This window comes from Gallus gallus, chromosome 6, assembly GCF_016699485.2.
Source record: "Gallus gallus isolate bGalGal1 chromosome 6, bGalGal1.mat.broiler.GRCg7b, whole genome shotgun sequence".
NCBI lineage: Eukaryota > Metazoa > Chordata > Aves > Galliformes > Phasianidae > Gallus > Gallus gallus.
In genome coordinates this window covers 26874482-26901102 of record NC_052537.1, presented here as the reverse complement: position 1 = coordinate 26901102, position 26621 = coordinate 26874482, and the positions used below count along the sequence as shown (strand labels likewise).

The 26621-nt window shown below is 45.1% G+C and overlaps 1 protein-coding gene and 1 long non-coding RNA gene across 14 annotated transcripts in view; one reads left to right on the top strand and one right to left on the bottom strand.

Annotated features, from left to right (window-relative positions):
* RBM20 (RNA binding motif protein 20) overlaps positions 1–26621 on the bottom strand; it is a 93848-nt gene that overhangs the window by 17948 nt on the left and 49279 nt on the right. For 10 of the 13 annotated variants that reach the window (XM_040702995.2, XM_015288973.4, XM_015288974.4 and 7 more), the window contains exons 2-7: positions 8217–9327; positions 6433–6494; positions 6186–6277; positions 5754–5851; positions 1360–1503; positions 580–711 (exon numbers count right to left, since the gene is read on the bottom strand). In XM_040702995.2, the coding sequence (XP_040558929.1) occupies positions 580–711; positions 1360–1503; positions 5754–5851; positions 6186–6277; positions 6433–6494; positions 8217–9327 (1639 nt within the window). Of the gene's footprint in view, positions 1–579; positions 712–1359; positions 1504–5753; positions 5852–6185; positions 6278–6432; positions 6495–8216; positions 9328–14705; positions 14837–26621 lie in introns of those variants that run through there. The other 3 variants (XM_015288975.4, XM_040702992.2, XM_040702997.1) reach the window with 2 other exon arrangements.
* Positions 3904–16578, top strand: LOC107053740. Its single transcript, XR_001467289.2, has 2 exons — positions 3904–5382; positions 14510–16578. It is a non-coding gene; the product is annotated as an uncharacterized LOC107053740 (long non-coding RNA).

The window sequence follows — 26621 nt, the reverse complement described above, 5'->3', positions numbered from 1 at the left end:
TCCACATCAGAAGTGCCAGAGAAAGGCTACAGAAAGTCCAAAGAACAAATATTGATCTGTTCTAATTCTACGTGTGTATATATATATATGCATATATTAGGTTAGGTCACTGTTAAGACAGAAAAGCTAATCAGGATGATGCTTAGTCCTGCCATCGCTGCTCAGCACGGAGACTACATTATGTCTCGAGTGTGCAAGCAGTGCCCTAGGCTCAGTGCTTGTCTAAAAGGATGGCACTCCCTTATTTTTGCTGACATGTTATCTTACACATTGTTTTATGTCTTAGTTCAACCAAGAAGTGTGGGCTGCTTAGTTCAACCAAGCAGCTTAGTGGGGAAGAAGCTTGGGAATGGATTTTTGAAGTAGTGCTATGAGAGAACCAAAGAATGGGATCTCATCTAAGAATTAAAACTAAGTATAATAGATCATTAACATACATTTATTAGTTTATCGTTCTTCATTTCTTTTCCCACAATATTAAAACATTAATTAGAAAACAGCAATCAGAAAGACTTTTAGATGTATTCTCATGGACAAGCTACGAAAACTCATGAATTCTTACCAGGAATCTGATCTTACCTTCAGCTGCAACTCCTTGTATCTTTTAGACATCCTAATAAGTAACTTGTCATCGTTTATCATAGCAGGTTTTTCTTTGTAGTACTGCACCATGGCTTGTGCTGCTTCACTGTAAGCCATTTCCAGAAAGGCCTAGCACAGATGGGGAGAGCTTTAAAATCTACTACATCATTACAAAACAAAGTATAAGAGAGAAATAGGGATACTAAGGTGATTGCTCAGCCTCGTCTTAACTAAAAATAATGGTTACAATCCAGCTATGAAAGCTGATATGCAGCTTTAGAAGCTGGCTAAAAAAACAAATAACTGGAATTCAATCTTTTCTGATATACAAAAATAAAACACCTTCTCATCACCTCCTCACTGGGGCTTCTACAGGACAAGTAGAGTGTGAGCAGCCAGAACAAAGCGAAGAACTAATAATAATAAAACAATATGAACTAGCATTTCTATTGGCATGAAAGATGCCACTTGATGTAATTATGCTTTAACTGTCCAAGGGAAAAAAAAAACCTCAACTGAGTGTTACTGACTGCATTTTGAAATGTTAACACTGCTCACTGGCATGGATTCTACTTCCTTCTGCACCGTCTGCTATGGATACATGAGAGATTTTCCAGTCTACCATGCCTACCACCACTGGTAGACACAACCTTGAAGACAGAGCCCTGCTACAACGTGGGGCAGGTTAAAAGACTGCATGGGCACTGTCTCGTTGAGCACGCCAACATGCCTTTATGCTTATTTACATCAATACTGTTGGCTCCAAAAGCACAGTACCTGATTAGTGGATTTCATGAGGATATAGTTGGTGACCTTCCCAAACGGAAGGCCCAGGTTAATGACATCGTTCTCTGTGCAGCTTCCCTCGGGGAGGTTGCAGATGTGAACAACTCGACCCAATGTAGATTTCCTCTGGGGAAACTGGAAAAAAAAGCCCAACTTAAAACCATGTTTTTATCTTAGATATTCCAACCACTAGAAAAGATCTTACATTTCTGCAAAAGAAAAAAAACAAAACCTGAAATGATCTGTTCTACACACCTGTTTTTAAGGACAAATATCCTTAATTAAAACCATCCTGATTAAAGCATTTTCTTTCCCATTCATGTTTTTAACTGAACTGTGGCTTGCAGTGGAGTCCCCATCCCTGCAATACTGGGAGAAGGTTTACTAGGAGAGATGCTCTATTTCAAATGGGAGTAGTGATATGGCTGAAGAAGGTAACTTGCCAGGCCAAATCTAAGAGAGTAAGGGACTTCAGGGCCCTGGCACGTTCCAGCAGAGGTCTGGGCACCCAGCACCAGAGAGAGTTTGGAGACCCCTCAGTGCTCAGACGTGTCTCTGCAATGCGGAGGTCTCAGTCATGCCAGTAAGCTCACTGCAGGCCCAGTATCTGTCTGGTACTCCAGCCAGCTCCAAGGCTCTTCTGCCAAGTCACGCAGCCTTCACTCTGTCCTTCTGCATCTGCCTGTCCCACTGATGGCTCTGCGCCTTCCCCACACATGAGGGCACCACATATTACTGAGTAAAACACCCTTCACAAATACTTTGCCAGCAATACACACACACACACACACAAATAGAGCATTTTCAAGCAGAAGTTCACTGCAGTCCCTGCTGGATTTATGGATGTTAAAAAACAGTTTAAATGACTATAGAGGTCTTCAGGATAGCAGAGATTGAATTCAAACCCTCCTCATGCTCTCATGGAACAGATTGGGCTGCGGGTAAAAACAACAGTGTTCATTCTGCAAGAGGACACCCCAGCTGTACCTGAGGTTGGAACACCTGCTGCTTTCCTCTCTCTTTGCAACACCACATAGTCAGAGACACATTTCTCTTGAGAGCATGCTGACCATGGGAGCATGCAGAGAGGCAGAGGTCCCAAACTGGAGTGGCACAGGCACATGCTGTTGGTGCAGCAGTCACTTCCCAAAGGTGGAAGTCTATTCTGGGGTGCTGGGGCAGGTCCCAAAGAGCTGCCTGTCTCCCCGATCTGGAAAGCAGTCTCTGCGCTCCTCATGCAAACAGACATCAGCGTATACTGAGAGAGAAACATAATTTACCTCAGCTAATGACATGCAAGCCTTGCTCACACAGGATTAAGTCTTCCCAGAATACTTCCCTGTTTACGACTTCCGCTGTTAGAGCTTTATTGCAGAAGTAACTCTACCTTCAGTTAAAATTGTGCCATTCAAGGGAAGATGCAAATCACGTAATCTCGTGGGATCAAATTCACCAGAGCCATCACAAATGTTTGGCTTGTCAGCAAGTTCACAAGTTACAGAGCTAATGTTATCTTATTTGCACCTTCATCCCATTACCTTCCCTCCAGGCTTTATCACTTAACCGCTGGTGCGTTTTTGCTGCAGTACCAACCTGCCTCAAACAGCAGTCTGCTATTCAGATCACAGAGACCACTGAGGTGCATAAGGCAAATCAAACAAGTGCCACGGTCCAAACCAAAGGGTTTTCTCTAGCACAAAAATAACAAAAACCTGACCCTGAAGAAAGACGGGAGCAACTCAGCTCCACCTGAATAGAAAAGCAGTGATGGCTGAGTGCACCTGGCAAGGCAGCATGTAGCACACATCAGGAGAACACAACCTACAGCTGGCAGGGAAAAAGGAAACCTTCCTGACTGCACAGGAGCACCTCATGTCACCTGGAACCTCCTGTTTGTTTTGTCAGATCTGTTAAGAGATGGTGTGTTAAGCATATATACGACTAGAAAGACAGCTGTTCTCTCCCTAGGCTCCAGGGCCCAGGCTCAGACATGAACTCAGCAGTACATTAAATCAGATGACTCTAAGACGTTACTACCTCCCCAAAATTGGCAATGGCTTGAATTGAAATGTCACGTCATAAATCTGCTATAATTCATGACTAAAAAGTGGTCAGACACTCATACTGCAATCAGATGAGCTGTACCAGACAATATTCTTGTCAGCTTATTGAAGTTAAATTGGATCCATTCACTAAATGAGCTGTAAAACAGACAGAAAAGGAATATACAACTTCTATATCCACACTCGGGAAGTTAAAGGAGCCGTGGTATATCTAGTGCAGAATGTGATTTTCAGTAAGACTTCACATTAACTTTCTTTGATGTCTTCAGAGATCTACCAGCACAGTTGGACAACTATTAAAAAATAGTTTGTTTAAAAAATAAATGGTTGGGTAAATTATTTGCTGCATAACAGTGAAGGGCATCTCATGCAGTTTGCCATACTCTTACATCAACCTAATCCAGATTATTTTTAATTGAATCTTTTTTTCCTCCCCATTTTTGGGGATCTCTTACTTTTCAAATCTTTTATCCACTTCTTGAGCTTTTCATAACTCTTTCCTAAAGATAATAAGAAACCGACAGTCCCATTCCTCCCCTGTCAGTGGCTTTCCATGTCTGAGGGAAGGCTCGTAGTGCTCTATTTGCCTTTAGAAGAGGGACTGAGTTATTTGCAGACAGAGAGCATGTATCAAGCTCTCCCAGAAATCTGAACACTTTGTTTATGATTACATGCAGGGTCAAGTATAATCTCCCACTGCTCAGTTAAATGGCACCAGCTTAGCTGAAAGTGAATACTGCTGTGCAAAGGTGTAATAAATTATAAACCACCTGGGTTGCGGGGGGAGTGACAGCTGGTAAACTCTAATTTAACACCTCTAATACAGCTCCCTGACCACTTCCCGAGCTTCTGAAGAAAAAGGGGATTTGTAGTGCCCAGGAAAGCCAAAGTTGTTGGTTCTTTTATCTCTCTTAGCGCCGCAGGTCATTCAGAAGGACTTCTGCAGGCAGCTTAGATGATAAATAGTGACAGATTCTGAGGAGAAATGATACTGGTATTAGCAGTAATTTCATTTGTTGTGAGGTTGACAGACATGATGAAAAGGAACATTCCTCCACAGCCGCCGCGACTCCAACCTTTGACCTTGGAGGCAGCCATCTCAAGCAGCTCTGCTCTTTGCTGCCCTGCACACGTGGTGTCTGTGACAGGCAGAAGCCAAAATCCCTTCCAACAACCCCTGTCATAGCAAAACCCCACAGCACAAAATTGATTGGATTACACAAATCTGGGTGATGTTTTGGTAAGCAATGCCAATGTGAACTGGAGCGGCACAGGGATGCAGCTCAGCCCGTCCTTCTGGAGTGCCTGAGCCGACATCAGGATGTGTACATAAAAGCTAACAAGGTGAAAACTTGAACCCCCGGATTACTGCTGCTATTCTATGAACAACCTAACATTACTCCTCGATGTCTCCAGCTCTAATAATAGCTTTCTTATATACGTTGAGCTTCAGCTTAACGCTAATGTCTTTGTATTTTTACTCTGCATATGATTTGCAGTTTCTTGGTTTTTTCCCCTTCTTATAAAACCCTTTGTTTTCTCAGTTTAAAAGTCACATTTAATGTTATTATTATTATTATTATTTTGGTGACACTTTTTGCTGATTGGGATGGTAATTCAAGTGCACACTTAGAGGAACACAACTGGGACCTGTTCTGAGTACGGGGGGGATAATAAACTGAAACCACAGAAGGTTTATGTATACTGAAGCAAACTTGTTGAAAGGTTACCAGTGGCAGCAGACGATATAAATAGTACACTAAAATAAACTAAGAAAAAGCTAGTCCAGTATAATGAATCGAACTGGGACACCCAAGCAAATAAGCATTAGCGGAGCTGCAGCCACTGTCTTTCCACCACTGCTACCTGGGAGGAGGACCTCAGCAGAGGGTGATTGCTACAGATAAATAACTGAAGAGATGCAGGCCTCTCACTGGAATCGATATTTAGAGTAAGTAAAAATTAATCCAGCTTTTCACTCCTAGCTGAGGCTGATTTTCCTGCTTCAAAAAGGCTCAGAATATGGGGGGGAAAGCCACAGGATACACACACAGCAATATGCCATTCTCTCAAAATCCCTCTAACAAGCAAACAATTTCAGCACTGGAAAAAACAACAACAACAACAACAACAACAAAAGAAGCACATCTACATTTGTTTTAATCAAAAGCATAAAAGAGCTGCATGTTAATTTAAATGACGGGCTGAATGATTCCATCATTGCCTAAAAGGAAGTCTTAAAATGACCCATTTTTAATTCCAGTAAGTAGAAGTGGTTTCTGCAACAATCTCTGCAAGGAAATCAATTTCTTAGATACTCACTCTTACCCCTGATGGAAGAGAAGGAAATGTAGCACCTGGCTGGCCAAAGGATCTTGCTGACGTAGTGATAAAAGATGAGCCGACATTTGGTGGATAATCTAAATAATGGATTACACAATTTTGTGAAAATCTTGATTCATATTATTATCTTGACTCAGTAAGCAATGCCCCATTTACGTAACAATTCATGTCATCATTTCAACACCACTGCTTCATTGTACTGTGGAAACAACTACTTGTTGGAAAGAAAAATAAGTTCCTATTTTGAAAGGCAGGTTGCCCTTTAAGTATTTCTGCATATGATGTCTAAAATCTATTTTACCTGGAAACCTGCATTATACATCATTTGATATGCCCACTTCTCCCCAAAGACTGAAACCCCCCTTTCATTAAAAATAGGTTTTTTTAATTATTGTACATGCAACCATTCACCTTCAATACTAGATGGACTGAAAATTGCTGCATTATTTGGCGATATATGCAATGTTCCATCTGTTGAACTTAACACACACCGGATACCAGTGCTGGAAAAGAAAAAAACAACTTTAGGAGCATGCATAACGTGTCGTAAAGATTAAAGCCTATTTATTAGATTGTAAATTCCCGGTATAAAGCCATTGAAGTAAGGGATGCTCTATTAGAAATTCAATTGGAAAAGCATCTCCGAAATAATACTTACTTATCTGAAAAAGCCATACATTTTTGGATGTGAAGAGTTCCCTTTACGTGCTGATCCCAGTCCTATGTTGAAACAAAGAGACGATGAGCACAGGAAAAATCCTAAGACAAATTGCTGAAAGATTGCTTCTCGGTTCAGTTTACCTTATCCTAAAGCCAATACTGAGATGCTGAAGATCTAACTGTATGATACTGCAGCCAAGCGTACTTTTATCCACAGCATTTACTCATTTGTTATTTGTAGACTCAGTTACCAGTTACTTAACACACAGATAGCTTCTCTGTATTAGGTTTTAAATTCTGCATGTTGATTTCTATTAAATCAGGTAATTTATTTTGAAAAGCTCATTTTAAAAGCTCTGAGCATCCTCAGCTCCTGCAGTGTCCATAACAAGGGTGCTCATCACACATGGCAGCAAAGATAGTGATCGTCCATTTGAGTAGATGAACACATTTGTAAGAGAAGTGCATTCAGCTATTTACGTATCTATGGACCAAATAAGGCAGTGTATTAAACACTAATAAACAAGCCAACTGAAGCTCACTGTAATTACAACTACACCACCCTTCTAAAATGTTTAATGAAAAACACATATGTCCAGCGTGCCCTAGGTGGGGGTGAGTTCAGACCACTTCTGTAGCTGCAGTAGCCATAGGAAAGCCTCTTGCAAGCAGCTGCTCAAAGAATAAAAGGGAAACATGAAAGAACAAATATATTCAAATCTCCCAAAGCCACAAGGCATGTATGTATCAGGTACTATTTCAGTTGCTGGCTACCTTCCTTTGTATACTCATGCTGTTGCAATATATTTGTCAGGCCACCACTGGCATGAAAACACGTGCCTTTGCAGTGAGGTGCTGGTCCTGCAATGTGATGGAAAAGGCCACAAGGACCTGTGGGACAGAGCTCACCTAGCAGGCAGAACGACCCCAGGCAAGGCCCGTGGATGGCAGTGGGGTTCAGAGGCACACACGTGGCTCTCTCCAGAGCTGACATATTCACCATGATCTAGCAACACAGGCTCTCTGTACAACAGGCAAGTTTCTGCTCAAGGTTGAGTTTGAATTTGGGGCTCTTTTGACAATATGAGTGTGGTCAAGAAAAAGCCTTAGGGCCCACAAACAGATAAGATCTGGGAGCCCAGTCTGCACCCCTTATGCTGGGTAGCATCTTTCTTCCAGGCCAAAGCCACTAGGACAGTGAGTCCTTTAAGTTACTGGAAGGTGGAGGACATCCCAACAAAGAAATTAGCAAAGTCATTTTATGGAAAAGTGCTATTTTGTTCAAGCAAGTTTGCACAAAGCTTCTATCAGGAAGGCTTTGGGATCAGAAACAGAGACAGCCAAATGAAACTGCAGATGTGCAATTACAATACAGGCTGGAGGAGGTGGGATAAGGTTCAAGCTCCTCCTCCCCCCTGATTCACACCCATCAGAGATGGGAACCACGCATGCCTGGGTCTGGCATTTCTCACGCCAGGACCACAGCCTCCCAGCGGCTGACTGCTGCACACACACATGTGGAACATTTTCACAGTGCAATGCAGAACAAAAACAGATCTTGAAACCCCAGCAGTTTCCACTGAACAGATTTACAGTCCTGCCCTACTACAGTCCTGCTACTCCAAGCCCTACAAAACTCTGTGTTTCTCTCTGTGATAGAGGCTGACCTGGCTGACAGACACGGCTATGCTAGAACAGGCAGACAGATAAATCACCTGACAGACGGACAGGGAAACCCCTCTGAACGCCACGGGTGCTGGTGAGCACGTTAAAATCACTCACCTTTAGATCAAAGATCTTCTTGTCGCAGAGGGAGCAGACGTGGGGGAAGTGGAGGGGAGCCACGCCATGGAGGTCGTTCAGCTCGTGGGGCTGCAGTGACCTCATGGGCAGGTCGGGCGCACCGGCGCTCAGCTCCTCATTCTGCCTCAGCCGAGGGCTGCCGAAGCTCTGCTTGCTATTGTTGAGCCTGCCGAATGCTGGGGCAGTGGCAGTGCTAAACTTTGTGTCAGGTGTCGGTTCTTCAGGGTTGTACAGCTCGTTTCTTATTTCATACGGCTGCTGGCTTGCTGATGGCCACATGCTGTCACTGGGCAGGAGGTCAGACTTGTTTTGGCTGGAGAAATTCGGGATATTTTCCCACTGGTTGCTTGTACCTGTGCCATGTAAGATGGGGCTGGGATCTCCTTTTGGATGAGCACCAGTGTGTGGGTCGCCGGGGAAGGCTGGTGCTGCACCATAGGCATCTTTCTGGAACCCTGCTGGAGTGTCATGCTTCAGCGGGCCAGCGGGGCCAAAGGGCCCCTCATAGCGAGCCCCGACTGCTGAAGGGAAGCCGGACTGATCCCCTTCTGAGGTGTAGGCCTGTGGGGCGGTGACATTTTGCTTGCTGTACTCATAAAAGCCCCCAGCGGCGGCAGCGGCAGAGGGGCCCACCTTGTTGAGTCCAACGACCACAGGCTGCTGGCTGGAGGTGGGAGCCATGACACCTCCAAAGGGACTCATGACGATGGCGTTGGGGGCCTGGGCCTGCACGGGCCCCAGGCTGCCCCCCGCATTCTGTGCGGGAAAGGCAATGCCGCCAGAGGAGAATCTTGTGCTAGTGATGCCAGGCCCTGGAGGAGGGCCACCTGCAGCATGTCCCGGAGGAGCACCCATCACAGAGGGGTGCCGCAGCTGGTTGAAGAGCGGCTGGGACATGGCCACTTTGGAGAGCACCTGGTTGAGGACTGTGGCAGCAGCCGGGTTGTTGGTGACGGCGGTCTGAGCCAACTTCAGCCTGTGCAGTGTGAGCTGCGCCTGGAGCTGGGCCAGCTGCAGGCTGGCCGGAGAGGGGAGCAGGGGGCTCGGGGCACTGACGGAGAATGGGCTCTTCTCCAGGAGCTTGGCAGCGCTGCAAAGGATCAGGATCAGGATCAGGTTAGCTGAATTCACTCAAAATCTGACTGCGCTCACCTCCTTCTATAGCCCAGTACAAGACAAGCTGTCACTGTGATAGATTTACTCATCTAAACCCAGAGGGAACAACGTGGTGGTCAGAAATGCAGTCATAATCCAACACCTTTGCTTAAAACTCTGCTGTTATACCATTTTCAATCAAAAAGTTATGAGGGAGACGAGTACATCCGAGATAGCTCTTGAAAATCCTCATTTTATCCCTCACGGACCCCCTGGATCAGGCCTTCAAGATCAGGCCTAAGTTTCCATATAATTCACACCCATAAAGCAGACCAGGAGAAGAGGCAACACAAACTCTCCCAGAGCATCCCCAAATCTGTTTTTTCATTGTTTTATGCAACCTTTACCCTCCCTGCTCAGGCGCACTTTGTGGTGTTACCATTACGTTTGGTGGGACCAGTACCACCTTTTCCCACAGAGCAGGAAGAAGTGAAGAAAGGGACATCAGATGGGACTGTAAAACCAACCTGGTAAGAACTTCACAACTAGAACGTCAGGCAAAATTTCTGCAGCGTAAGCTGCTGAAAATCAAGGTCTTTATGCTATCTAGAAATTAGAGGTGCACTGAGTGCTCTCCATTAAGTCTTACACGTGGGGTAAATACACAGTAACTAAGTTGCCTGCTCGAATTCCAGAAGTAGTAATATAAGACATGACACATTGAGGAGTATGGCGGTTCCTGGCACTGGAAAGCACCTTTAGGATATCTCCTCTGCTCACACCACTACCCCTGCTCTCACTATATGAGACACTGCAAACATAAAATGGGGGAAGAAACATCACCACGAGTGAGTTAAGTCTAACAAATCTATATAACCAAGTGAAATGTTATAAAGGAAAATATGAGGCAATGCTGTGCCCACCCTGCCTTTCCTGCCCCCCACATCCTTCTACTTCCAGCATCACCAATGGCAGAGCCAGCCTGGTGCATGTTTACGTACACCGTCCTATAGCCATGCTCTCTCTGCATGTCACACCAGATACCGGCAGCCATTTTCATGCCCCCACCAGAATAATGTTAGCCCTCACTTCTTCCACCTAAAGGAGCCTCTGCTCACAGATGGCACAGCAACTCAACACATTACGGACGGCTGCTGGCCCTGAAAATGAGAGCAGAGAGCACTCGAGTGGAAGGGATGCGGTCCAAAGCTCAATTAATTTACATTGTCGAACTGTTTTTAGAGTTTCAATTTAGGCCTTTCAAAGCAGCAGGGGCTACGCATCAACCGCCATGCAGCGCTCACTGTTAATAATCGGCCAATTTGCTCAACTGCATGGATGAAGTTGTAGCTAATGATAAATGTCTTGTCAGCATGCTACATTCGAAAACCGCAAATTAGGAAAACATCTGCTTAAATCCAAAGTATGACTAAGAGAAAATGAATGGGTTTCGTGTTTAACGTTTCACTTCCACCAGCAACTGCAAGGCACATCTGTCTCCAAAAATGCAAAATGCCGTTTGGATAAGTGCATCGTTATGTAATGACGAGACTCACTGTCAGCACAAGCTGCCACCAGCATGCTTCTGCGCTGAGGTGCCTTTTGTTTTCCTGCATGGTTTCCATCCCTCTTTCTGACCCTCATTTATAGTAAGGTTTGCTATAAATCTGACCACAGATGAAAGTTGGGGTGAAAGTACAGCCAAAACAAGAGGGAGGCTGCAGGAATCACAGCCTGCAGGGTGCTGAGGGCCCCCCAAACCTGCTGAGAAGACCCATGGAGAGCACGGGGCTTAGCAAGCAGAGGAACCCACATCAGCACAGCATGCACACTGCTGTCACTGCCTGGGAACACGGTGTACTGTGCCACCAGCATCTGCACCGCACAGGACTCACCGCACTCACAGCTACTGTTTAATTTTATAGCTTCTTGTTACTTCTGTACATTAAGCAAGCTGTAAAACTGTTTTTAAAAGCTTTATAGAGCATGCAAATACGAACTGCCTGGTGGCCCTAAAATAAAAGGAGAAGTTGGCAAACAGCATGTAATGTTTCCAAGCTCAGAAGCTGCAGAGGACTGCTGTTCCCAGCAGCCTAATTGTGCTGTGCTGCAGGCCTGTGGGGCAGCCTGCACATCCCTGCTCTGGTGGCTGCCTGCTGGACATGGGTCCCTCCCTGTGAATACAATCCAATGCTCCCACAAGCCCCCGAACTCCCCCAGACTTACTGCACAGCTTGTATTTTGTTTGACCCCAGCACACATACAGTCACTGTCAGAGTACCCTGGCTTACAAGCTTCCACCCCAACCCCACAGGCCAGTGGTGGACAGCTGGGGGCTGTGAGGAGCCACCTCACCTGGGGGGAAAACTAATGCTGAAAGAAGGAGCTGCAGCTCCCCCCCCCCCAGCCTCTCACAAAGGGACGGAGTTAGCGAGAAGGGTCATTCCCATGCACTCCTAGTTTTGGGAATGGCCCTGGCTTCAGCTGTCTGGTTTGCATTTCCAGATTTCAGGGTACTTCAGTTGCACGCTTTATCCTCCCACAGCAGAAATGGAATATTTTAGCATCTAATGAAGCCAAAGAAGGAAAGGCATGGTTGTGGGGCAGTGGGAAAAGCAGATGTGCAGATGGGAGGTCGGGAAGACAGTTGTGTATAGAGCATCTCTCAGAGCAGCGCCCAAGTTTAAGGATTTCTGTTACGTTATGAAATACAGGCTGTAAGAGGCATGCAGGACTGACACGCACAGCTTTTAAAATGTCTTTCCCTCTTTCTGTTACACAGTCGTGTTTACACACTCGATAACACCACTTGGCAAATCATCCCACTGCAGTTTTACTAACTCATCGAAAACTGCAAACCCAATGTGAAGATGGTGTTTGGCTTTGGCATTTCATGGGGCCATTCACATCTCGTACACACACAGCTCCCACCCCGGCTCGTCCCCAGGTTACTGACACACAGCCCCTGGCTGCTCGAGGTGGGGGCTGCTGCTAAACGAACCTCACTCCTCACTAAGCCTGCAGAGGCCAAAGTCAGCTCTATCCTCCTTGCAAAACATTTCTCTTTGTAAGGTCAGCAACGTAGAAGGTTAACAGAAGTGGTTCTATTTGTTAACCAAAAGCCACGCAATCAGGAGAGCTCCTGCCCGGCTCTGGGAGCTGGGAGTTGAAGATGTGCATCGCCTGCTACAATACTCATAACAAAACTGCAAGCGTTGGCAAGGCCATATTGCTATAAATCAATTCTGTCCATCTGCTACCCTCATAATCCTTATTATGCTTTTAGCATCCAAGAGCTCTAAGCAGCACACAGGGTCGGAGGTAAAGCATCCAGACCGCTGGATTATTGGAGTAATCCTGTCTGCGAGAGCGGTGAAAAGGCCGAGCCCAGAAAGCATCGATCACAACAGACCAACCAGCCAGATATGGTTCCTAAGTAACAAAATTCAGGGTTTTAAAGTGCTGCCGGGCACCGCCAAGAGCTGGGAAATAAAACGCCAAACAAAACTACTGAAGTTAATGATCTCAGCTACTTATTTACAAATTATTTCTATCCAGAAATGTTTGAAGTGCTGAACAGGGAATTAACTTGAAGTCTTCCAAAACAGCTCAATTCACTGCTATGAATCTTACACAACATCTAAGACTTTGGATCCCTTGCCCCCAACCCTTCTGCCTTTATGTATAACTATACTGACTCATTAAAATCTCTAAAAGGTAAACCTGTTATTATTTTCACTGCAAAATGTATTGAAACGTGCACTTTTCCCAAGGCCTCTGTACTACTGTGCCTATTTCAGAACTAAAGTAGCCAAGGATCCGAAGGTATCTAAGGAGTCCAGATGTACGACTGCTCTTCAATAACCCGTACTACACTGCTGACTACTTGCAACAGCATGCTGTTTTCCATCCATTTAAAGGGTTTCTGAACCAATAACAGGAAACTCACAATTTTTAATTCAATACCCTCAAACACAGCAAAGAGAACCATTTTCTGATTATCCGAGCACAAAAGCAACAATATACTGTTATGCAGAAGCGTGAATATCTTCCCTGTAATGTATCATTTATTCAAGCAGCACAGGACTGCCTTCTCTAAACTCATCCAAAGCAATTGCTGCTGCGCTAAAAGTGAAGCAAAAAAACTGAAGATAAACAAATCACATTCAATGTAGACGAAGCTGAAAAGACATTGTGGGTACAACCACCTTCAAATAAAGAAACACACTCTATGTCAGCACCTCAGGGAGCATGTGTGTTTGTACCCCAGGACAGAATTTGGCCTCCTGAACTCCAAAGAACTGAAAAGCTGCATTTCAAATGCTGGTAGAAGAAAAGACCAAGCTCAGCCATCTCAAAAGCATACCTTAGTAATAAAGATAAGTAATTATTATTGCAATGTTTTACATCATGTTGTTTTGCTGATCTCATTAAGAATATGGGTTTTGCATTCATTTTCACTTGTTGAACCAAAGCAGCACTTATATCCCGATGAAGGCTGTTGCACTGGTTAAAAACGGCCACAACCCTTTTCCTGTACTACAGATTGCAGCTGGCTGGTAACGAATGGCTGTTTTCTTTCTCCGCATCTCCACAAGAAATATTTCCTTTGGTTTCCAGTGAAATGACTTTCCTGGTCAGAACAGATGAGGAAGCCTGCTGAGGGGGGACAGCCGTCCACTTTGCTTTGAGCTCTGACACCATCTGCAGCAGAACTTATTTTTTGGCTGAGTTTTGGTTAGAATTGATCAAAAAAAAAAAAAGATTATATTTTGGAGTAAGTTCAGCTAATGACGAGGAGCACTAAAAGCCTTAAGCCACTTTAACATGTTTATAAGCTGCAAGTCAAACTGTTCTTATCCCAAATAATGATATTTAAAGCCCTCTATTATACTACTGAGGGATCGAGTAAAACTCCAGCCAAAGTATACATGTACTTTGCCAAGAGAGTTTTGCATATTTTTGGCAATAGTAAACTCTATTATCTGGACAAACACCCAATCCAAACACCCAACCCAACAGTTAGCTGCAAGATGAAATGTAAAATGTTTTCACAGAGCTGCTATGCTTGAGGTTTATGAAGGCGATGGGAATTAACTGCCTGACTCTGACCAAGGGTCCTTTGCGCTCATTTGAAACTTGCACAAAAAATGTTATTTGCCTTTGTTTACATGCAGAGAAATTGGCCAGTTTCACTGGCAAAGCGACGACAAAACCTGGGGACAAACACAGCAGCGCCCTCTCGGATACCGACGGTAATCACAGACACAAAGCTGGAAGCGATGCGAGGACGGCTTGACTAACTCTGAGGCAGCATCAAGCTGAACTCAGTGACTCCTGATATACTCATTTAATCCACTCTTAGCAACCTACCTTGCTGGGACTTCTCCAGCCTCCTTCTTTTTCTGCACATCTCACACATTGCATTTGTTTGTAATACCCAACTGCCTTCCTTCACAGCAGTGCAACCCAACCCCTTTCCTGAAGCTGTTGCCCCTCTGCAAACCAGTGACATTGGTTGGGAAGGATCGCTCACGTCCCGCTGCTCTGACTTTGCATGGGGATGGCCAGCTCAGTCCCTTCCATTTCTGATCGTCCAATGAACTTTTTGTCATCGTTTCACGTTGCCCTCATCAATATTGCATCCAGGTTATGCCAGATCCAGTTTGTCAGGATTACTCTGGATTCCCATGCTGCCTCCAAAGTACTTGTAAATCCTCTCCTCTTGGCACTAGCTGTAGATTTAATGGGTGCTTTTTTCACCCAAGTCATCAATGAAAGTATCAAATAGACTAAGGGCAGTTCCCAAGACGGGAACCAGGACCCACCTTTCCATTTTTCCTCTGAACACTACTACCCAATACATGTCCTCCACCTTGCTGATCTGCCTGTGCGCTGAAGAGACCACACTCTTTTCTGCTAGAAATAATATTAAAACAACAACAATAATAATACTGTTCTGTCTTACTTAGAGCTGCAAGAGTGAAAGTCTGGATCAAACCACAGTGAGATTTCTCATTATCAATTCCTGTGGTTCTGGCAGAGATATTTTGTACCATTGATTGAAACAGACTTACACGTTCTGTTTTCTTTTCAGTAACATTTGTTTCTATTGGCTTAGCCATTTCCAAATATCAAATCCAATACCACAGACAGCAGTTCACACCTACAGCATTAGAAGAATCAGATATCCTTGAATTTCATAGTGGTCTTTGCACTTCCCCTCCCTGTCACTGCGTATAGTTTTTCAGTATATTTTTTACATTAGAAATACATCTCTTATTTGCATGGAAGAGCAGACCGTATATTACAGTTCTTTCTGCTGTCCTTCCTGAAATGCATGTCTCTGGAAGTATTTAATTAAGCAAAGTTCAACTGCTCTCAAATAAAGGATATAACCAGCAAATACACCACCTGAACCCAAGGTTACGGGGAAGGATTTTCAGAAGCTGCTGAAGTTGCTGTTTTGTCCCAGGACATTTAAATGCTGTTCGGTTCCGATGACACGTCAAGGTCTCTAAGGATTAGCGCGCACACAGCACTGCTTTGTATTTTAAGCTCCTGTACAGAGCCAGACAAATTGTAGCCGTATGACAAATGTAGCTTTAGTGCACCCACCTATCTGCAAATGCTTCCCAAGGAAACCTAGTTCTTTCTTTACTGAACTTGAAAGAACGTATTTAAAAATTATATTTTAAGCGTGCACTAAAAATTGCCAGAAATAGCTGTGGCACCAGAGCTCCAAATCCCCCGATGGAGCAAGGTCCCCAGGCAAGATAGATGCTCTTAACTGTGCTCCCATGATGAGGGGCTCTAAGAGTCCCCATAACATTGCTGTGTCAGCACTCGTGCCATGACTGAGGGAGGAGATGAGTAGAGCCTGGGGCTTGCTAGAGACTGAGGGTCAGGGAGTAAAAAAAGAAAAAAAAAAACACAACAAGAGAAAAGGTGGTAATATAAAGCCATGGGGATAGCAGGGAGGTTGGGACAGGCATTATAGCAAGGGCAAAGCCTGGTATCAGGCTGAGCGGTCCCAGCAGAAGCGTCTGAGCTACGGGCAACAGCTCTGCCGCAGCTCAGTGCTCCTAGCCAGCCCTGCAAACAGAAGAAATGACCTGGAAAGCTCATCATAATGAAAGGGAATAAAGGCAAATGCAGCCTAAAAATAAAATAAGTAATAATAATAAAAGTCAGAAACCTCTCGAAGGTTTTTTTTTTTTTTTTTTTTTTTTTTTTTTTTTTTTTTTACACAAGGACAAATGCCCAACTGGAAAACAATCCTTGACATATAGTAGTTCCTAGAAAAGACATTACAGTAATATCTCACCATACTTTCTGCCGATGTGTTTTCCACATGACATTGTTAACCACTACAAAAATGATGAGTCTGAGTGTCTCGATGTCTCGCAGTACTTGGAAGCACAGCAGTTTCCATTTGTATGTTGAAAGTAGAAAGTGTACCGTGGTAGACAGATAATTCCTCAACTGAATAAAGACTACCTATTTCACAGTAATAGAAGACAATATAAAAGCCCTTTTACAGAAGTAATACCTTCAGTTTGTAGATAAGAGAATGACATACAGCTGCAAAACGCTGAAGTTCTAAGAACGACTTTTTATTTCTACGTAGTTTCATTTGTGCTCGGGAAAAGGACTGTCATTTGTGAAAAAAAATAAAATATTCTAAATTACCTTTTTTATCCATTCACCTTGCAGCATTAACTCCAATGACATATTCGAGAAGTTCAATGAAATACTGTGTTAGTAAATTAATCCTCAAGGAGAGCACTGGTGGGCGCTCCCAATGCTAGCAGTGCAGGCGGCAGAAGCCACGCGCGCGTCTGAGCTCCTCTCCTCACACCCTGGGCCAGCTGAGAAGCACTGCCAGTAACTGGAAGTCATCAGGAACATAATTAACTAAGTCATCGTTTTGTAATTAATCGATATCACCACCTCCTCTAGAGCTGTTACATGGCACGTGTCACTGGGCACGTCGGCAAGGAGCGCGTGGGTCGGGCGACGCAGACCTCACTCAGCTGGGACTGAGCGGGCTGCAAAGCCTTGCCGATCTCCGTGCAGCAAGAGCACTGCTCTCACATCTCTTTTCACTTATATTTAATTTAAACATAAAACACCAAAGAAAAGCATTCTCTTTTCATGAAGCCTTTGAAATCAGACTTAAATATTAGGCCGTAATATTTGTACCGTTACACACAAGGAATACGCGGCACATTTTGGCCTAGAAGCTTTCATTATCAGTTTTACTGTGGACATCGCTCACTTTTTCTTTAACACATCCACACTTCTGAGATAGAGAAATTCAAACGGGAATCCTAAAAGATATGTGGATGGTTTTGTTTATTTGCCTTATATTAAAACGCAACAGTTGGTATGAATCAGACCTGAGCGCGTCCCTCCTGGCAGGACACAGCCAGAGCTGCTGAAGCCCTTTGGCTTTGAGAAGTTAAATTTGCACAAACCTGGAATGGGGACCAAAAGAGCTTCCCGCAAAGGAAACAAAACTGAGATAGGTATTTTATGTTAAGTAACGTCAATTGCTTTATTCTCCCTTTTTGCCTGCCTTCAGTATTAATTAGTGGTGACTGACAGTTAATGCGTCTTGAGCACCACACAGAAAAATTGATTAGTGCACGAAGAGGGAAAACAAGAATCATTTTCTGATGAAAAATATCAAGTTTCGGAGAAGCACATGCGGCAGCTGTGAGGACAGAAAAAGTGTGAAGATATTAACCCATCCTCTCCATTCAGCTGGCTATTTGTCCAGCTCTGCTGACCAAAGTGTCGGGGCAAATGGGCAGCCACTGCTCTCTTGCTCAGCAGGGCATTATTTACATTCATCATTGCTTGCTCTTTTTTTCTATTTTTTTTTTTAAACCATAATGCACATGCCCTGCTCAGAGCTGTGATCTGTATGTGTAGGACTAAGGTAAATCAGGTTTTAATTCATCCTGCTGCCTTGCATATTCTACATTACAGTGTGTACTACCCATTATCTTTTAATCTTATAACCCTCAGACTCAAGTTCAGTTTTGTTTGAGGGTGAAGATGTCCAAGAAAGTTGTGATCAATACTGGCTTAAAGACAAGAGACATCAAAGAGGTGCTGATTTTCATTAAGATCACCTTATTTATTTCCCATGTTTTATTTCTGAAAATAAACACCTGTTTTAGTGTACTAATCAATTATTAATATTAGTTATTAAAGATATCTATATAAAGCCATTACAATATATAAAACCATTAATAACACCATTAATAACGCAGTTCCGATTTGTTCCTTCTTTCCGCTCCAAGGAACTCTACTCACAGGCTAATTAACACATTTCCAAACTCAACCCTTGAAATATTTTGGTTTTTTGACCCCTTTTAACTTTCAGAAATAACTCTCTGCCCACTGGTTGTAAATAACATTACTATAATTCTGCTTCTGGTCTCCGCACAGAGATTTTGAAGCTTATTACAGGGTGGTTAACCATGGAAAATCAATAGGATACAATTAGGTATGGAATGTCTCTTAAAGTGTAAGAGCCCTGGTATTAGAAAAAGCGAAGCAGCGTAAGAAGCTACTGTTCAAAATAGATCGGATCATTGAGCTGAAATCCAAGTTAGCTGTCACGGCAGCCGCACGCCTGTTTCACTTTGCTATGGAAAGCGCTGTGCCTTAAAATCAAATTTTTAAGGCGACCGAGAGCCCTCACTCTGAGCACGCGTCACTGCTGGAGCCGGGAGCGTTTTGGGGTGCCGCACGGTCTTACCTTTCTGCAACATGTAGGGCTGCGGGCAGCCGCGAGCGGGTGTGGAGGAAGCGGGACCGGGCGCCGATGTCTGCGTTACGCACATGCCTCCTCGTAACATCCCATTGACATTCTACCTGCTGTCTGCACGCCGGCTATTTACAAGCTTCCTTCCACAAAGTCACAACTTTAGGAACGAGGGGAAAAAAAAAAATGCAAGGCAACCCAGCCCAAATGAAGGAGTGGAAGGCGGTCACGTGGCCGCCGGGAGCCATTCTTGTTGCATTACACGCAGCAAGTGTGGATGGCGAACAATATCAGTTGATGTTTATGCCATATGGTCCCAGTCTCTTCACATCTCAGCACCAAAATCCCACTTTTGCACTGTGTAATTCCATGGGATCCTATGGGGGACAGGGTCACAGCCTAATTAGGCGAGCTGCGGAAAACATGAGCCACGCTAACGAAGACTGAAAGACAGGGAGGGATGGACTGACACGGAACGAGCCCTTGCTCTGGGAGGCAATGAGCATTACCCAGATAAAATTTTAACAATTTCACTCAATACTTCATGTTTTAACCACTAAGTGATTGGAGGTTTCCGGCAACCCAAGGTGGCTAGGGAAAGACTGTGGTGGTATTTGGGATAATGTTACTGCTACCCTAGTATCTCAGAAACAAACTTCATAAATTCAGGAATGGAAATCCCTTGTCCAGTGCTAATCCAGTGCCCCAGACGCACATGAATGTGGAGCTGTGCCTGTGCTCTGCAGTGACTGAAGCAAAGCAATGGCAGTGCTGAACCCGCACAACCCATGCTTCTCAAGCTTTTCAAGAACAACTCTTGCACCTGCCTAACATAAAGTATGCTACAGTTCATATCTGGATATCGGAATTATTGATCTTTCCAATATTTCATATTATTCAAGGATCAGTAAAAAAAAGAAAAAAAGAAATTTGTCAGGAAAAATGCTATCATTCTGTTTCTGCTTATAACATTCCATAGTGTACCCTTCAACCAAGAGACAAACTAGCTGCTCTCCCATGCCTGGAGACCAAAATAAGTCAAATGTTCTGTTTTTTGCCTGGGGTGCATGGCCCCATTAACCAGCCACAGCTCTCTTCGCAGCAACTCATCTCGTGGGTCACGGCAGCAGCTCATTAACCCTGCATGCTGCAATTAATAGCATTAGTCTTGGGAACATTTCACAGTAGCAGAGCACTTTGTACATGACTCGGTCCTTCTATGGAAGATGTCATTCCCAAAATTACTTTGCACTAAAGCAAACTGAATGGGCTTGTGAGTGCACACATCTTACCTTTAAAAGACCGTAATTCTGCAATGATTCACACACACACACAAAGGAGCCCAAAGGGAGCTCCACCCAGGTTTTCTGACCTCCTTTCTTGCCCTCTTTCTTTATTTCTTCAAGTGCTATGTCAGAGCGCTTTTCCCATGTCTCCAAATGACAAAACCACTGCCTTTCCTCCAAACAAACAAACAAACAAGCCATGTTTTTCGGAGATGAAAAAGACTGTCTAAATGGGGGAAGGCACTTAACAGGTGGCCCAAGGGTGTCCCTCACACATGTGACTCCCATCAGGAAACAGCGGAAAATTCTAGGGAAGAAGGCGGCATTAGTAAAACCTACGGGGCTTTATTAAAGCCTGCCCCATCTCTGCTCTGCAACAGATGCCCTCACTCAGCCCTCTGCATCTGTGTTGCATTAACAAGAATGAAGAAACACAAACCAACTTGCACTTGAAGCTGAACTCTCCATTTCACGTAACCCTTAGGACAGCCACGTGAAGCACATATGGCGAGCTCAGCCTGGGAACCGTGCGGGACCTTCCCAGCCAGGAGCAGAGCTAATCCTTACCGCTGCCGCACGTGGCTCAGACTGGGCTGCAGGCTGCGGTGCTGAGCGGCAGGCACGGCTGGTGCTCACCCCAGCAGCAGACGGGCTGGCATTTTTTCCACCACGTCGGAGCAGGAAGGAAAGCGAGGCGAGCAATGCAGGCAGTCTGCTTTCAGAAAGAGCCACCTAGCACGCAGGCTGCACGCCGTCGGGTGTCTCCAGAAGGGGAGAAAGTTCCCTCTATCCGCTCTCCGCTTTTCCCTAACCTGCATTTTCATCTGTCATCAGATACTCGTGTTTCGCTTCACACCCAGGGGAAGAACTTGCCCCAAAACAATGGCGTTGCAGTCTGGCAAATCTCATTCCTGTTGCATATCTTCGCCTCATCTATCTGATGAGCTGGAGAAAAAAAAAAGAAGGAAAAAAAGAAAACCAGAGGCTAGCTCTCCTTTCCACTGCAGAAGGACCTGCCATCGAGAATAAATCAACCAATGGTTGTTATAACATGCCCTTCCTGCCTTTGTGCTACCTTACCTAACTAAAAATGACCAAAAATAAAAGTTACTTGTGGAACTAAATCCCACTGAAAGAGATCAGAGGTGGTGAAGGCTCTCAGCTGGTTACCCTTCAGCAGAGAGCCCCTTGTCCCAGGATAGGAACAACATGCTCCTCTCAATGCCCACATTGTAGGCACTCACATGGGCTCCCAACCACCTGATGCCTTCTGCTGAGGTAATTCAATGCTCTCACGGTCTGGTGAGACCAGAAAGGCTCCCCCTGGCTATCTCAGAATATTAGAGGAGAGATGAAAAGATCATTCAGACCATTTGTATCATGAAAAAAAAATGCACAAATGAAGTAATGCAGCTGAGAACAAATTCTTGCTGAGCAGATGGCACACATAGAGAGAAATCATCAAGTCCATGGCAATAATAGCTCTGAAGATGAGCTGTTCGTACTGTAGAGCAGCTTTTCAGGAAATTTTATTCACTAACCCTCCACTCGGGGGATTGTTTTAGGCACAACTTTCTAATTCAGAGGTCAATCTCTTCACACAAATCCCGTAGCACAATCTCTAGGCTCTAGATAACCTCATGCGCTTACAAACATCTTTTTAAAAGAGAAAATGAGCATTAAAAATAACTAAATAAACAGACTTTGTTCCCCGCCTGTGGAGCTTCTGGATCACAGCATTACCATTACAAAGCAGCACCAGTGCGTCATTTGGAAAACATCCTGAAAAGTCAGATGTGTTGATGCAAGCCAAGCAGCGATGTGACAGATCAATTTGAATATTTAAACAGCAGAATTCTAAAAATCTGGACAGAGATCTCCAGCTCTGGGAGCATCCCCACACAGAGCAGATTATTCAGTAAACATCACAACCTGAAATCCAGATGGAACTTGAGTATGAAAACCTCTCTGCCGAAACCCCACCTACACGGTGAGGGGAGGAAGAAGCTTCTCCGTATTCCACAACAATGAGCTCTGTGGACATGTTTTCTGTGACACTGCATGGAGCAGGATGCTGGCAAACACCACCGTGGTTGGTTTCGCCATTGGATCCACTATAACAACCCAATAAGTTCTTTTCAAGGAGCTTAAATCCAGCCTAAGATTTAAAATTAAATACAATTAAATATGCAGCAATAGAGCAGCATTTTCTTCTCTCAAGAAAGCAGGGTTGGAAAACAGAAAGTCTGTCTTACAGATCCATACCTCACCTAACACAGACTAGGAATGTTCCACAGAAGTTCGGTGACTCCAGAATTTTGGGGTGCCTGGACATCAACTTCTTGGCTGAGCCACAAACAAAGCCACCCAAAATCCATAAATACTTTTCAACAGGATCAAGAAACAGTGACCAACCTCATTAGTCATCAAGGATTATGGGTGCAACTGCTGCTAGTAGAAGGTAAAACAGGCCCACATCAGACTTTCTAACTTATTTTTAGGTTAGTTGCTTGACTGTCTGCAAAGAGGAAGGCTTCAGAATGCTGGCAGCATCCAAGGGCAGTTGCTACAACTGCCCATACTGCACTGTGTGGCTCTCAGGACCAGCCACTGCTTTCTGTTTTAGGGCTGTGAAACCTGGCTTTGTGAGAGTCAAACCATCCCCTAAGTGTAGCTGGATGAGACCTCAGTCTCGCTCCCATCTTCAGGCAGAGGACAGTGAACTGCTCTGATGTTTGTTTTCCTTCTTTTCTCTCATTCCTAACTGGGTTTCACATTGCAGCCCGCAGTGAATACAGAGTTTCGTTATCGGACAGGAAAGCAATTTGGTGCATGGATGAAGTGAGCACGGGTGTTGAGAATAACACTGCACAGATCTGGAGTAGCTTCTGCAGGGGCCTGGTGCTTGAATTACCTAAGATCCTCCAGCACTACAGATCTGTCCCAAAGTTTCCCTCTTGTCCAAATTATTAAGCCTTAGGTCAAGCACTGTGGCCCTGATTCAGCCTCTCGTCTCTGTGTCAGCAACACTCCTCTCATCCTGATTTGTCTATGGAAGCCAAATCAAGCATCTCTGGCCCTGGAGTTCCTTCCTTCACATGACCATCTGAAATGCAGTGATTTACACAACAACCTGAGCTGCCCACTCCAGCATTAGGATAGGCTACCTAGACACGACTAACAAAACCTCATTAAGGAAGTATTTAGCTGGCTTTAGTCCCATGTGGTCACGCATCTGGAAAAGAAGACTATGCTCAGCCAGGTTCTCACTAACACAGGAAAGTATACTGAGAGACCTCTTTCCCTGCTCAGCCACTTCCACCAACACAAAGCACAGATTTCGTACACATTAAGAGTAAGTACTGCAGAGCCACTGTTAACTTGAAGCACTAGGGTGGTTCACTAGTTTTCTCCCCTAGAGACAAGCATGGCTGAATGCATAGGATCGCTACTGCTCAGCCCCTCAGCAGCTTTGCTGGCTGTGCAGAGGTGCACTAAAAAGGTCTTCCCCTGTCTTGTATGTCCACGCCGGGGGTGTGATGGAGACAGACAGTCCCAAGGGCCATCTGCCACGCTACATGTGAGCATCACATTCTGCTGCCCCTCCGCATGCCTGGCTGGATTAACCGATGTCAACAAGATAGTGTCACCCTTCCTTACACGGGCATTGCGGGCGGCCGGCCCCGTATGCACCATGGGGAGGGAAGGAAGCATGGGATGGGCACAGAACACACTGCAGGGCTTGGGAAGCAGCACTGACCAGCTTCTGAACTGCACTTGACCCTAGGAACAGAGCCAGCACCTTGCCCTGAGGCAGAGCGGAAAGACAACAGCCCACTGTCTTGAATGGCACATTGTCTTGAACAGCCAAGGCAATGGCTTGGGTGCTGCCAGCCTTTGGGGCTCCCTATCTCTCGTCCTCCCCAGGGTTTGTGCAGCTGGCATGGTGAATGCTGCAGCATCAGCAAGTGATGCTGAGGAAGACGGGCTCAAAGCCCTGCCCTGCTGGGGCACCTCCAGGTTGTGTGTGCTGTGCTGTGTGTTCATCACAGGTACGTGAAGGCAGGAGGGAACACACAGGCTGTAAGGGTGCTTCTCTCACCCTAGGCATACCACAACTGCCCAGGGGAAGCCTGGTTAGAATGCATGTACTTCCATCTGAAAGCCATACCTTAAAGGAAAACAAATGGTACTACAATATTTTCACATAAATCAGCACAACGTACAGGTGAAATGTTGCAGGAGAACCCCAGGAATAAGGCTAAGATTTGAAGACTGACCCTAACATACAGGGTGAGCCATTTAATAACATCTTTGCCCCCGTTCTCTCCAGGAAAACATGCTGATATAGGCCAGGAAACCTGAGGAGCAGCTCATGTGATGCGGACTCCTGACATTCCCCCAGACGTGACTAAGCTGAAACAAGTGGCATTATCTGGTGCGCTTGAAAGCAAGGCAGGAACAACACGATCATGTGGCTTTTTTTGGTACCACGCAAAATGTTCCCATTCGGATGGCGGTTCGAAGTGGAGGATATTAGGAACAAGTCAAAATGTGCCCATGGCTTTTATAGCCTTGTCAGACGGAACTGAGAATGAGAGTGCTGAGAGTTAATGAGGACCCAAAGAGCAGCAGTTCTGTGAAAAACGTCTGTAACTGAGCTGCCACAGTACCCCACTACAGAAATAACCATTGCAGAAAGTACAGCTCTAGCTAGAAATAGAGCCTGAAGGCCAATTTAAAAACTTTTACATCATTATGAATATAGTGATACTCTGAAGCTCCTGCTTCTAAGCGTAGAATTAAATCGCAGCTCATCACTAATCATATTATCCAATCATGGAGCTGAACACATACGTGAGCACTGCAGTATGAAAAATGGATGCAAGGGAAGTGAATACAACGCTGCGATGCACTGAAGGCTGACAGCACATCACACACAGCTCCGGTGCAGCAGCTCCTCTTACCCCCAGCACTGCTTACTCCTGTACTCCACTGGCAGGGCCTTGGGAAAACAAAATATCTCGGGATTACAAAGGAAAACTTCTACTTCTGAAGCAAGAAGGTCACCATCTGAAAGTAGTAGGCCGGGTCTGAGCTCTGGGTGCAGAATAATTCCTCTAGCAACAAAAAAGCAATGACACTGGCCGACTGCTTAACGCCAAGCCCTTTTAAATTGTTTCTTTTTTTTTTCTTTATACATATACAGAATATGCGTCTGAACTTAAAGCCTCTTGAATACAAACTGATTCATCCTTCTGTATAAGGAAATTTGTCCTTTGCAATCTCCTTTCACCCCCTCAGCCCAGCAGCTGACTGGCTACCCACTGGATGATGCTGCCACCCGCTGGCTTCTTGGTTACCAACAGCATAAAGGGGAAAAGAAAAGAAAGCAGAATAGAAAAAAAGAAACGAGAAAAAGAACCCGACAAAGCAGACACTCAGCAGCGTGGAACCTGTTCTGCTTCTGCTGCGGGAACAGAAAGTGCCTGGGCAGGGCACTTCCACTGACAAGAGCTGATGAAAAATGAATATGCACAAAACACGAAAACCTCTTTTGAGGAAGGTGGAACTGCGGGGAGTTCTCAGAAATTTCAACCAAATATTTGTACTGAGAAGCAGCCCGAAGGGGGGGGTGGGTGGGATGACTGACAGTGCAGCGCAGCTGCTGCAGCTGGTGCGTATGCAGACATTCAAAACCGAGCGAGGCGGTCAGATGGAGCAACTCGGCGCTCAGCTTACGCAGCACGAGAGCATTGCAGGTGCACAGCAGGCCCTGAGTGCAGGAAGCCGTGTGGCCAATGGCCCCCCAGCGTGCTGGGCAGCACACGCTGCCTGCCCAAAGGAGGCTTTAATGCAAGGGACGGAGAGGTCTCTGACAATGTCATGTCTGAAACGCACCTACGCAGGGAAATCAAAGGGCCTTCAAGAGGAGAAGCAAAAGGAGCAAAAAAGACAAAGACATTGCAATCCAAAAGCCTGGCTCTGTTCCTGCCGTCAGACCCACGTGGGAGGCGTCTTTGCCCATAGGATTAGTGCCTGCAATATACCTCTGTTCACACAGATGCAATTACGTTTCTGTATGAGTCAGTAAGAGGCAAATTAATTACTTAAAGGCTGAAAATCCTAGCTCTGCCTCCACGGATTTTATCATCAAGCCAAGAGTGCCCAATGGGAGGGCAGAGGGAGAAGCAGGAGGAGCTCCTGGAGAGGTGGGATCTC